The following is a 13,431-nucleotide window of genomic DNA, read 5'->3' as shown; positions in this document are numbered from 1 at the left end:
CAGAATTAGTGAATTAAAGCCCCCCCCCCCTTTTTTATTATAAATATGAAAGGCACCACAATCAGCCAAGTGTTCAGTTATTTGATTTTCTGGGGCATTAGCCACTCTTGTTTGTGACATTTCCCTGTTGGGTGCTCGTTTGCAAGCTCATTAATAAGGTTTTCTCATAGGAACGTTGCCGGGAATGACGAACATACAGTAGGGCTCTTAGTTTTGTAGCTTTCATTGTGAGCCTCAGCAAGGATACAGCAGCAGCACGCAGTTAAATGTTTAAAACAGAAAATAATTATGCGCGGAAGCTGGCATTCAAAGCTCTCCTGCCTTAGATGTGAGGCAGAGAACAGTTTTGCCTTTTAATGTTCTGAGCTATATGACCCTAAATTATTTCTGCGCGTTTTTTTTCCTTCCGCGTGTCTGTGTACGTAGCGTTGCTCAAATGTACAACACGGTTGATTATAGCGGAGTGTGGCACAATTGTGGCACGGTTAGTGGAGCTTCAGATCTGCAGGAACGTACTCTTGTCAAATAAAAGCCTGTTTAAAGGAGAACAGTTCACTGTCTGAGCGTTAAAAGAAAACTGTTTAAATAGCATCAAGGTGGCAACACATAGCGACGTAAGCTGGCAATTCAAAGAGGATCTGTGACCCTCGGTATGGAATTCAGATTGCCGTGCAAAGCGGGAAAAGCCTCACTCTGGACTGAGGTGAATCCGCAGCTCTTGAATCACTGCCGTGTGTCCTTTGCTTTCTCCCATCACAGCCTTGCTCTTTAAAATGTTTTGCAAAAATCCTCATCTTGTGAGGGTTTTGTGTGTGTACATATTTTAAAAAAAAGAAGAAGAAGAAGAAGAAGAGAGAGAGAGAAATTGAGGTGAGTTTTGAAAGGGAGAATGAAAACAAAGACTATAGAAATGGATGTTTGAATAACTTCCCTCCTCTGATTATCATCTGATGGTTCATCGGGTACGTAGGCATCATTTTCAAAATGAGTTTTATTGACTCCCTATAGGCAGATAGTTTGTAAATCCATATTCCTGTTCATCCAAGATCCAGGGAAGGCTAGATTTCTTCTTTCATTCCCTTGATTGGGGGAAAATTGGGCATTGAGGGGATGATCAAAACCTGTTCTTTATCTGTGCCAAAATAAATGTTTCTCTGGTATCGACAGTGCCCTGCAGTGAAGGAGGGAGAAAAACCTGGAAATAGGAAAATCTTTCCTGCTCGGAGTGGAGAATAAGACATAGTTTCCAAGAGCGGCTCCTGTATCGATCCTCCCCCCCTCATTTCTGTTCCCAGATTGTATTCTTCACGGCCTAATAGCTGGCATTTCCCGATTGGGCCAGTTTCTCTCTGATCTCCAGTCTCCTCTTTTAACAGAATACCTTCTTCCTCCCACTCTCCCTTTCTTTTATTTATTTTTTTTTTTAAAGCAGTGAATTGAGTTTCAGGGAAGTTATTCTGGTATTTATTATTCCTCACAGAGACCCCCTGATTCAAACGAATGTTTAAGCTGTCATTTTTTGCATTGTCACAGAGCGGTGGCGGGGCCAAATTCCCGTTATTATTAACTCTGTAGCTTGTTCACGGAGCGTTCTGCGGCACCAGAGGGGGCAGGAGGCTGAGGGACCAACATTAAAAAAAAAGAGTAAATGTCAGGCCAAATGCATTATGAGTAAGACTTGGATGACATGATCCTTCAAGGAAGAAAGCCATCACCCCTACCTTCTTCTGAAGGCACGCTCGGTAGACAGAGGCCTCTTACAAAGGACTGTCCTCCACCATCTCTCTGTCTGACCTGACGTATTTGGGGGAAGACGTGTCCCTGGGGCTTGTGGGCATCGAACACTTACACAGTGAAAGTAGTCATCTAATGTGTGCTCCTAATGGTTTTTAACTCAAGGTCAAATTTCGATTCTGGGGAAGGATAAATGGTTGTGGAGTTAAAACTCTGAAAATCTAAAGCCAGTGGTCAAACAGCATCCTTTATGATTTCCCTTAAGATACCAGCTTGAGCTATGCCAGAAATGCTAAATATACGTGTAGTGAAATGGAGGCAGCAAATCAGAACACCTGAGCTGAATCTCACATTTGGGGAGCTGGATTGACCTTCGAAAGAATAATACAATAATAATTTGTGCTGAGGGCTGTCGAAGTGATTAAACAAGACTGGGGTGGCTCTAATGCCTTGGGTAGCCTATGGGGTCAACCCTAAACTAGAGCCAAAGTCCCCATACTCCAAAGAAATGAAACTGAAGCCACAGCCATTCAGGAACAGCTAACTAGGCTTTCCCCAAATAAGGCAACTGCTTAAGCCACAAACAATCAAATAATGTCCTTTGCTTTGTTTCCCTGTCTTCTCTGTAAAAAACCTCCCTAGCCTCTGTGGCTAGAGCATGTTTAGTTTGGTGTTGCCCTGTTCGAATCAACGTATGCTCACATAAGCCCTCAAAAATTTTAATGGGCCCAGTTTATCTTGTAACAGGGTTAACATGTATTCACAAGTTGATTTTCTCTTTTTAGTGAGTAGCAGAGCTTGGACTAGGCGTTCATGCCGCGTGGTAGATTTCTCCACAGTTCTTATTCATCCATCAGCTTGGTAAACAAGTATCGAATGCCTACTGCACTGGCACCGTACTAGGTACTGGGGATACAAAAGAGCGAACGAACACTTTTCTTCTTACGGAGCTGACCTTCTTCGGGAGAAAATCACGCTCTAAGACTTTTCTTGCTCAGGGTTCACTTCCAAAATTTTAAAGATTTCTCCAAAACGGGGAGGAGTACTGTGCGAGTGTGCAGCCCACTTTGCAAGCTCTGGAAACCACCTTCTGTCACAAACGTCGCTGAATAAAATTTGATTCTGTTGGGTAAACAGTAATTTCGGTATCCACAGAACGACTTGCAAGTTGCAACGGGAAGGAACTGCATTCCTGCCGCGGTGGGGGGGGGGGGGGCGCGTGCTCTCCGGTCCCGCCCCCCACCAGGTTTGACTCTGTCAGACCGTGGCTCTGTCCTCCGCAGGTGCAGTTGCGGCGCCCCGATTCTACTACAGATGTAGCAGCGGGAGGTCCTTCACCTTTTGCAAACAGACAAAATAAATGGCAGTGAAAATTATTCATGAACGTATCATGACATTAGAAAGCAAACCTTTTGCAAGATGCGGAGGTCCTCTGAAAGCTCGCTGTGACTGTTCCCTAACCAGGCCCGATCACCTCACGCTACCAGAAGCTGTCTTCCTTCAGTGCTAAGCCACCCTCTTGCAGCCATCCAAGCAGCCCTACGGTGGGGGCCGAGTCTCGCCTTGAGCTCAAAAAACCCCTAATACTCACCAAATCTCAGGTTAATCTTTGCATCGCCGTGCTCCTCCAAACTGCGGTAATCCTCCATGATTGACAAAGACTCTTGGGTTGATGCTTCCCCAGCCGAACACGCAGGTGGTGACCCAAACTTCTGATACATCTGGGCCCTCACTGCCCTTGAGCTCTCCCTGCTAGGCCCTGGAACCATCTGCATTTGCTCCACAGGCATCCTCGGTCCCCCTCTGATGGATATTCAGAACATTGGACGAGAGCTAAGGAAGGGCCATGAGGGGCCTGTATCCTGAATGTAGTTGCAGGAGCAAATTTACACCCAAGCCCTGGGACCTGGTTGCAGTCAGAGCGCCCAAGGACATTGGATGCCCACATCACCTGAAGTAGAAATTCTTAGCAGGAGAGAGTGTTGGGAGCCCCGCGTGGTAATAAGTCTCGTGCTGGGATATCACGGGCGTCTTCCTCCTGCCTCAGCTCTACTCCTGACTGGTACATGGGAAGGATGACCTCCCAGGCAAGAGGAAACTGCAGAGTACCTTTTTTTTTTGTTAATTAATAAATTTCGAAACCCGATACATTGGTGTTGTGATATAGAGAGGAGACGATGACTTTTCATTTACATAAGAAAGTGATATACAGGTTATAGAGTCTCGAGTTTCATCTTCTGGAAAGATCATAGAATGTGGTGCAAGGTCAGACTGGCATGAAATCAATTGTAATCTGCCAGCAAGCCGTTCTAACCTCTTTAAGAGTTTCCTTTTATATATTTTTTTCCCTTTATGGAGAGAGCAAAGCACATTTAAAGAAAGCCTCATCAAATTGGAATGTCTTTCTAATATTATTTTTTTAATTGGTTGCTACTGTAGTGTGACCTAAAGCCTCCTGGTATTTAACCCTCTGTGCAACTTTGACTAATGAACAAATCCTGCCTGCTGTAAGAGTCTTGCTAAATGTCTTTTATAGGGTTTTAAAAAATTACAGTGTATTATGAAAACCTCAGATCACTCGACCTAATTGATTGGCTGTTGGTGATGCCATCTCCATAGCTCTAACGTTCCATAAGTGCACAGACCTAACTCTTTTTCTTATTTTTATATAGCAGTTCCATTTTATAATGACATTAGGCCATTCTGCGCGATACATTTCTGGGTAGTTATTGCACTTGGGCAGAAAGTGTCGTCTGGCTGGTAGCCTTGTGCCTTAGAACACCAACCGAGGCGTAAAGTGATCACTCAGAAAACGTATTTGGCCTTACCTCATTACTTAAAAATAAATCTTGGAGTCTGGGTCTGTCTCAGAATAGGTTTGGTGGGTTATAACATTTGATTTATGAACATAATTAAAGTATAAATGATGAGCTTTGGGCTAGTCAGTCAGCCATCTGGATTGTTCGGTATTTTGACATACTCACTTTATAGTCTGGGTCTTCCTGGGAAAATGTAGCATCCCTGAGTTCCAGAGGTACCAGTGGAATCCCAGGGTTTCCAGTCCAACTGTTGAGCACACCTGAGTTCCTCTTTCAGGGCAAAAGAAGGGCACAGGTCTTGGCTCACAGACTCTCGCTCTTTGGTTCGTCGGCTGGGTGTGAAGGTAGTTCAGCTGCCCCACAGTCAGATAATATGCTTATAAATACTGCATGTGTCAACAGAGGACGACATTTTTTCTGTATAATACAAACAAGATAAATGTTTACCTTTTCAGCTAGCTGTTAAGGTAACTGTGGCAGCTGTCCCCATAAGTAGATGGTAGATGTTTCTCCAAGAAACCTGAGGAGTAAATTGGGAAAATCAGTTATTAAAGTTGAAGGTGTATTTTCTATGGTTTAGTATGTTATTTAAAATATATATATATATATATATATATATATATATATATATATATAAGTTCCAGGTATCGTAAATCCTTAGCTTGTTCTTCCTAATTTCTGTGAGTAGTAGGCAACTGGGAAACAGCCATAATAACATAAAAAAGCATTTAACTAAAAGTCAGTGGTACTGAAAAGAGGCAAAACTGCATTAGATTTTCAACACTCCCTTTATTATTAATGGAAGTTGAGCACATAAGACCCTTGGCGCACTGTGCGGAAAAACATACCCTCTCTGTTTGCTTGTAAATTACACAAGGGGAAAAAAAACAAAAAACAAAAAACAAAAAAACCTTCCACATAGGCCAGTAGGCATCCTGCTTCTTAATTAATGGGCAGGAGTCAGCAGCGCGTGGAAAATGTAGTCCTTCCATAGATCAGAGATTAACCTATAAGCAAATGCTACATGTCAGCCCAGATTTGGGGCTTTAAATTTTTTTTTTTTTTAATGTTTATTTATTTTTGAGACAGAGAGAGACAGAGCATGAACGGGGGAGGGTCAGAGAGAGAGGAAGACACAGAATCTGAAACAGGCTCCAGGCCCTGAGCTGTCAGCCCAGAGCCCAACGCGGGCTCAAAGTCACCGACCGCGAGATCATGACCTGAGCCGAAGTCGGATGCTTAACCGACTGAGCCACCCAGGCGCCCCCAGATTTGGGGCTTTAAATTTAGTCTTGCCCAGAATGTTTCTTGGGGAAGAATGACAAGAGGTTTCCTAACCAGTAACCCCATTAAGTGGTGCTGTTTCCGAATGTGAAATATAAGGAAGCAGGTCTTCAGCTGTCTGTGTTTTCTTTCTTTCTTTCTTTCTTTCTTTCTTTCTTTCTTTCTTTCTTTCTTTCTTTCTTTCTTTCTTTCTTTCTTTCTTATTTTTGTATTTTGTGTTTTTAATAAACTTCACCAGCCAGCTCTGTGTTTATGTGTTATGCCACCAAAAATAATAGGACCACATATGTCACCCAATTGTTGTATTTAGTGTAAGCTGTAGTCTGTAGAACGGTGCCCAGGAGCTCTTGCCTTTGCCCAGCAGCCAGTCCCCATTCAAGGTCATTCTGTTTATCCTGAGTATTTCTGCCTTTCTCGAGTGACTGCTTTCCCAACTCAGTTACCAGTACCCCAGAAACCTCCACACCATTTTGCTCCCAAACATTCCCTTTGCCAACAAGTCCAAGGATAGAGCCGTGTTACTTGCGAGGGTCCGCTGGAGCTTTGGGGGCTGCTAACTTCTATCCTCCGGCAGGTGACTTAGCTTCCCAGAGAGCATTACCAGTTCACGGCGAGCAGGGCGCAGTGGTATACAAGAAGCCTCTCTTAAAAGGTTTGCAATGCCACATGGGTTCCAGAGACATAAGAGAAAGATCTGTGATGGGAACGAGACTGTACAAATGCGTCTGGAAAGCAACCACCCCAGAGAGGACTCCCTCGTGCAGCTTTGTTAGCTGCATATGGGCCCAGATCAGTTGAGCCCTGCCATATTTCTGATTTCTCTCTCAGTCCATAGGATGAATGTTAATGAGCTAAGCACTGCTTGTAAAAGGCCAAGGAGCTGTTGTTTAGGTGGTATGATTGTCTGAGAAAGTAAAGTTATGGAAATTGTTTTGACCTTTCAGCCAAGTGATGTCTTGCCCTCTCACATTTATTACTCTTGGGTACATTTCCAAAAATATACATTTACAAAGCCACAGAATTAAATGAGAAAACTGATTTAGGGATTAATAGCTTGTTAGTTCAGCACAGAAAAAAACAAAAACAAAAAAAAACAGCCTCCCGATTCCATTCAGGTTTTGTTGGTAAATATATCTGTGTAATATATCTAAGTTAATCCCAACCCCTTTTGGTTCCCTCCCTGTGCCCCACAGCTCCTGTCATTCATGGCTCCTACCCATACCCCCTACAAGGTCCAAACACAGTTTTTCAGTAGCTAATCGATATAAGAATACTTGTGTCACTTACTGGAGTCCTTGACTGCCTTAGGATGCTGTACTTGGTTTTAATTTTGGATGGCCATTGAGAAATGTAGTTTTGAACCAGCAATCCCAACATTCGCAGGGCTGTCTCTCGTTAAGTCATCCCTAGGACCCTGGTCTAGCTACTTCATCCTCTGGGTACCCATGTTCTCATCCCTAAAACTGGCTTATTCCACCACCAATGATGGTTCCCACCATAGTAGGCTCTCAGCACCTGTCAGTTTCCTTCCTTCTCACATGTATACATTGAGACATCAAAGAGTTTCACTGGGACCACCAGAACCTCCCAGTTCTTCATTCTTAAGGGCATTGGAGTGGAATTCAGAAGTTTTGCCTTTCCCATTTGAAATCAAGAGCATAGAAGAGGCAAACTTATTAATATGCATTGTCACAACATATTGTCACATAGTAATATGTGATATATGATAAAATGTATCAATTCTGAGCACCACAAATATCTGTGGCTTCACCTCAGCATGAAGGCAAATGAGTTTCCTTTAGCTTGAGTGAGTTTGGAGATAAACTTCAATGTAACAAAATGTATTTCACAGGAAACGTTTGATGTGGCGCGGTTGGCTTATGAATCTCTTATCTACTCACGGTTCACTCCTTAGAGTTATTAGTCAATTTAATTTGAGCAAATGCCAGGATTACTAACTAATTAGGAGGATGTTCGTGAAGGCATGAGGATGGGGAGAGAGCGAGTGCTGGTGGTGTGGGGTTTGTGGCGGCTTGCAAGTCTGATTTTTTGCCTGATACCATTTGCTAAACATTATACTTTGTGTTGTTGTCACACAGATAAGCCTCAAGTGCATATTCAGATGACTTATCCTCTACAAGGCCTAACCCGGGAAGGGGATGCGCTCGAGTTAACATGTGAAGCCATCGGGAAGCCCCAGTAAGTTCTGAAGGCCAAGGTTGGCAAGAGGGTCATGAGCAGTAAATGTCACAACACGGAGATGTGCATTTGCAACTCACCAGCCTGTCACCTGTCTCCTGCTGTAAAGGATGGAAGGTTTTTTTGTTTTGTTTTGTTTTGTTTTATGAAATAAGGAATATTCAGTGAAAGGGGGAATAAATATCTGTGGTTGGTTCTTAATGGTCAGGATTGGGAGAAAAATGAAATGCCAGCTAAGATTGAAATCTCAGCTAATTCTATTTTATTATCATCAACACGATTGCCAGAACTATCTTCTCTCACAAGAAAATAATCCTAATAAATTTTTAGTATGCCCACAATCTAATGATATATCTGCTACCTTCTGTGTTAATGTCTAAGCTGCTGGAAAGACAGTTTTCAGACTTAAATTAAGCCGCTGTGATTAGGGCCAGCCGTTGGAAAATGAATTTGCCCTACCTTTAATTTTGCTTCTCCTTCTCTCAAATAAAAGTGACTCATGGGAATATTTTTGTTGGTAAGGAATTGTCCCAGAACTTTTCTCAAGGAACATGTTACACACCATTGCGTAAAAGAAAGAATGTACTAACCCTCTTATTTGACTGAAATGTACAAGGAAGTTGCTTCCCTGCCAACTGCATGCAAGTGAATGAGAGGGACCACAGTAGCTCATCATAGCCATGCAGTGGGGCCACTTTAGACCTCGTTCAGTTTCGTCCGGGGAGAGGAGAGACTCTCATCTTTCCAGGAGAGTGAAGATTGTTTTGAGCTGTTTCTTAGGGGAAAAAAACAATCCATGGAATCATGAGCTGGAACGAGTCAATGTTGGGATTAGGAGCCCTCAAACTCTGAGTGGTCCCCAACAGTAAACTCTGTTTTGAGCTCCCTCTGCCGTCCCTGTGCTAGGATTCTTTTCCCCCTCAGAGTTTTGCTAACCAACATCAAGATCGCAGTCCTCATGCTCTGAGAGTCTCACCAAAGCTTCCCCCGGGATCTCTGGAAACACTGTCCCCGTGATGGCTAGGGAGTGATCCATGACAAGAGAACAGGGGAACCCAGGGGGATGCTGGCTGCTGTCCGCCCTCTTCCCGCTTCAACCCTCCCTGTTTTGTGCTTCCCTCTCTGTGGACCAGAATCTACGTCTGTCTCCACTAACCCTTCGGGGTTTTAAAGATGACCTTTAGGAAATAGGAGGTGGTCCTGGCTCTGTTTCGCTTTTCCTCGCCGTTTCAAAGTTACTTGCTCCGAAACACTTTAAGCTTTGGCAGAGTGGTCTTTGTCTCCTTTGAACTCTGCAGAAGATTCAGATTTTTCTTTTTGTAAACTGGATTATGCCTTAGTCCGTGGCCTGTCTTACCTCCAAAACAATCCGGTGGAGAAAAAGAGAATTCTCACAGGCCTCCTGCCACTGTATACAGCCACATTAACCACATTTACCGGAGATGGCTTTGCTAGCCTATATTTTGTTTCTGTATTTTTCCCCCCAGAAGAAGGTACTGCGTTCAATCGAATGTGCCATGGGGACAGTAAATTACATGTTTCCTTCAGGACATTTATGCCAGAGAGGGTATTTGTCTGTTCCTCTTCTCAAATCGGAACGAGTGTGTGGTCGTATGAGCCAGCACCCGTTACTCTGCTATCCCTTCCAGCATATTACCTATTTATTTTCTCAAGAAATTGCATACAATAAAAATGGTAATTTAACTTGCCATTAAATGTTGTGAATATTCTCCGCACTTACCCCCACTGATTGTTTCAGCTGTCAAGCAGCAGGGCATTAGATCTGATGGCCGGGCAGACCCATTTTCCATTGCCTGCAAGGGGGGGGACATATGCAGTGCTAATTTTTAAATAATTTACTGGGTTGTGATGACAAGCCCATGTGTAATTAAAGAAAAATTGTAACTTCACATCCCATTTGAAAATTGGAATGCTACTTGACAGGGCTAACTTGAGTGTTGGTTCATCATTAAGCTTGGGTCTTGTCATGTCACCGCTCGTGGAGGTAGCAGCAGGGACCGAAAGGAAGGTACTTCTGTTCTCGTGTCTCCAGTGCCCTTCCTTTAAAATGAAAGTTTCCGGGCACCTGGGTGGCTTCGTCGGTTAAGCGTCTGACTTCGGCTGAGGTCATGATCTCGAGGTCTGTGAGTTCAAGCCCTGCGTCAGGCTCTGTGCTGACAGCTCAGAGCCTGGAGCCTGCTTCTGATACTGTATCTCCCTCTTTCTCTGCCCCTCCCCTGCTTGCTCTCTCTCTCAAAAATAAACATTATTATTTTTTTAATTTAAAGAAAAACAAAATGAAAGTTTCAGGCACAGTCCTCCCTGTGGTCCCAATTTCACAGGAGGTTGAGGGAGCTGTCTTGAAGAATGGGAGTTTTAGAGTCAGTGAGTTTGAAAGATACTCTGCGTGTGTAGTTTTGGCTCTGGAGCATCTTGTGAAATTTGCTCTGATTTCCCTGATGGACACAAATGTGATATTTTATTTACTTATTTTTTAATGTTTATTTATTTTTTTGAGAGAGAGAGTGTGTGGGGAAGGTGCAGAGAAAGAAAGACAGAGGATCCAAAGCAGGCAACACACTGAGAGCACAGAGCCCAATGCAGGGGCTCGAACTCATGAACCATGAGATCATGACCTGAACTGAGTCGGATGCTTAACCGACTGAGCCACCCAGGCCCCCCAAACATGGTACAACATGCCTCTGAAAAAGTGCCATAAGGAGCCCATGTGGAGATGTGCCCCTCAGTGACTGACCCGGAAGCCTCACCCTTGAGCCACAGGGCCTGCCGGTGCACCCAGAGGGGGAGGGTAACAGTGTGTGGGGCTTGGAGAGACAGCAAAGCAAGGCATTTTGCCAAGGAACACACAGAAAAGGTGGACTGGGTTGAAGGAGGCAGGTTATGAGCAAGGGTAACGGAGAAAGGAAGTGATTGCATCTTCTAGAATGAATAGAGGTGGCTTTTCCAATGCAGAGGACAAACGAAAGCAGTGTTCAGATGTAAAAAAAAAAAAAAAAAAAAAGTCCATTTATTTTTGCAAAACTCCAAATCCATTTTTTAATTTTTTTTTATTTTTTTTTATTTTTTTCAATATATGAAGTTTATTGTCAAATTGGTTTCCATACAACACCCAGTGCTCATCCCAAAAGGTGCCCTCCTCGATACCCTTCACCCACCCTCCCCTCCCTCCCACCCCCCATCAACCCTCAGTTTGTTCTCAGTTTTTAAGAGTCTCTTATGCTTCCAAATCCATTTAAAGATCACAACTGGCTTCTAAGCAAGGGTCTTGGTATTTAGTAACCATCAGATTAATGGTTATATCACTAGCCAAGAATTTGATTTTTCCCCCTAATTAATGAGATGATTAACAACGGGTGAGCTCTGTCCTGTCTGAATTGGTGTGAAACCACACAGCAGGACATAAAAATAGGGCACATTGGTTTATTTGCTGATTTTTAAAGATGAACCGGAAATAATGAGGCTCCAGCTTGTGGTCCTATTGAAGGTTTTTCAACACCTGATAATGTTGACCAAAAAGTATATTCCACACAGATTTTGTTGGGGGGGAGGACTTCACAGCTGTAATTCTGTGAACTGAAAATATGTCCAGCAGGGCCCTCTCTAATCGTGTCACCCTGCATGTGACTCATTCAATGCGTGGGTGAGAAGCCGACGCAGACATCTTGGTGGGAGATGTTAAAGCCACCTGTCTTCTTCCTCTCTCCTCTGCAGGCCTGTGATGGTGACCTGGGTTAGAGTCGATGACGAAATGCCTCAACACGCCGTCCTGTCTGGGCCCAACCTGTTCATCAATAACCTAAACAAAACAGATAATGGTACATACCGCTGTGAAGCTTCCAACATAGTGGGGAAAGCTCACTCGGATTATATGCTGTATGTTTACGGTACGTGCAAAGATAAAACACTCCTTCTACCAGACTCATTCACATGTAGCCGCTGCTTGCAAATCACTCTCAGAGCTTTTGGTCAAGTTGAAAACCGAAAGCCAGTGTGTTTTCTTCAAGAACTTAAAGAAGCCTGGCCTGAGGTGGACCCCAGTGTCTCCACCTGGGAGGGCAGTGACTTTTCTTCTCTCCCTCTAATCGCGGGGCTTTCCTGCTAGATCACAGTCCCTGGTCATGCTGAGTAGGAAAGCTGTGTCCTCAGGCACAAGCAATGGAGATGATGTTAGAAATAATGACTGCAAAATTCAGCCTTGCCAATTAATGGCTGTTTAGCTCAGAAAGTTTATTCCCAGTGGTATTTCCCTGTGAAACCTCAGCTAGGCTTTCTCCTGCTTTGATGAACACAAGTATCCTGTTTTCAGCATGAAGCTCTATTACATTCCGGAAGATGTCACAAGCCAGTAAATACTTGGGAAAAAAATATATATATAAGGTCCTTGGTAGCTACATAAACCACCAATAGCTACTCCTTTAGACACGAATGCATTTTTTTTTAATTTGTCTGCTTTCTGAATATCTTTTTACAGGATTATTAAAGCATATTATCATGAATTACGTTCTCTAACCCAGCAAATATTCATTGAACATCTATGTGTCAGGCATTTTAAACTTTTTCACATTTATAGCTTATTGTCCATTTTGTGTACGTTGAATATTCTCAACTTAGTTGAGGAATGCACTGCATTCCTCTAGTCTTAAGATGGCAAATTGAGTTTCTTCTGGCCAGTTGAAGTCTCTTGGTTGGTTTTATGCCGGGAAGCGTAGTCATGAACTGACATGACCCGGAGTGAGTGACCATAGGCATGAAATTTTCAGTATCTTATAAATCTATGGATATGTGTGTATGTTTCCTTCTCCATGTTAGCACGGTAAATAATCCAAGTGTAAGTATATGGGAATCTACACCTATACGCACACAACTATACCCACAGAATATTTATACCTTTCTGTCCTAGAACCTGGCCACCTTCCTTACGAAGAAAGTAGGAGTCACTCCTTTTGAAGGCATAGAAGCATGCTTTATAACACATCGACACGGATGTGGCAATTTAATTCTTAACCTGTACTTGAGGTTCTGTTTGTTTGTTTTTCTCTTTCAACATAATGCAGAATTACAGGATCACATCCACTCACCTTATTTGTAGACTTCTGAGATTTCTTTTCTTTTGGACACTATACCCATGTTGTCTGTGGTCTGCACGTGTAATGGCGTCAGTCCGGCCCAGGGGTTAAGAGAGCCGAGGAGAGGGGATGGCTGTTCCTTTAGGTGCGAGGGGGTGCCACATGCCCTATTGTCAGTTGACGTTCCACGGAGCCACCTTGGTCCTCAGACTGTTCAGAGTCTGTTCGTGCAAAAGGGGAGTGGGAGGCATATCCCTCTCTTCTGCTTCCACACCCCTTCTGCTCTCTCTGCGTGAGGGTTTGAGCCT

At 43.5% G+C, this 13,431-nt stretch overlaps 1 protein-coding gene across 5 annotated transcripts in view; it reads left to right on the top strand.

Annotated features, from left to right (window-relative positions):
* Nucleotides 1-13,431, top strand: part of CADM1 (cell adhesion molecule 1) — a 327,569-nt gene that overhangs the window by 278,181 nt on the left and 35,957 nt on the right. For all 5 annotated transcript variants that reach the window (XM_030331905.1, XM_030331904.1, XM_030331903.1 and 2 more), the window contains exons 6-7: nucleotides 7,937-8,036; nucleotides 11,769-11,941. In XM_030331905.1, the coding sequence (XP_030187765.1) occupies nucleotides 7,937-8,036; nucleotides 11,769-11,941 (273 nt within the window). The remainder of the gene's footprint in view (nucleotides 1-7,936; nucleotides 8,037-11,768; nucleotides 11,942-13,431) is intronic.

The sequence above is a fragment of the Lynx canadensis genome, chromosome D1, assembly GCF_007474595.2.
Source record: "Lynx canadensis isolate LIC74 chromosome D1, mLynCan4.pri.v2, whole genome shotgun sequence".
NCBI lineage: Eukaryota > Metazoa > Chordata > Mammalia > Carnivora > Felidae > Lynx > Lynx canadensis.
Note: the sequence above shows the minus strand (reverse complement) of the source record. Positions and strands in the feature narration are given on the sequence as shown.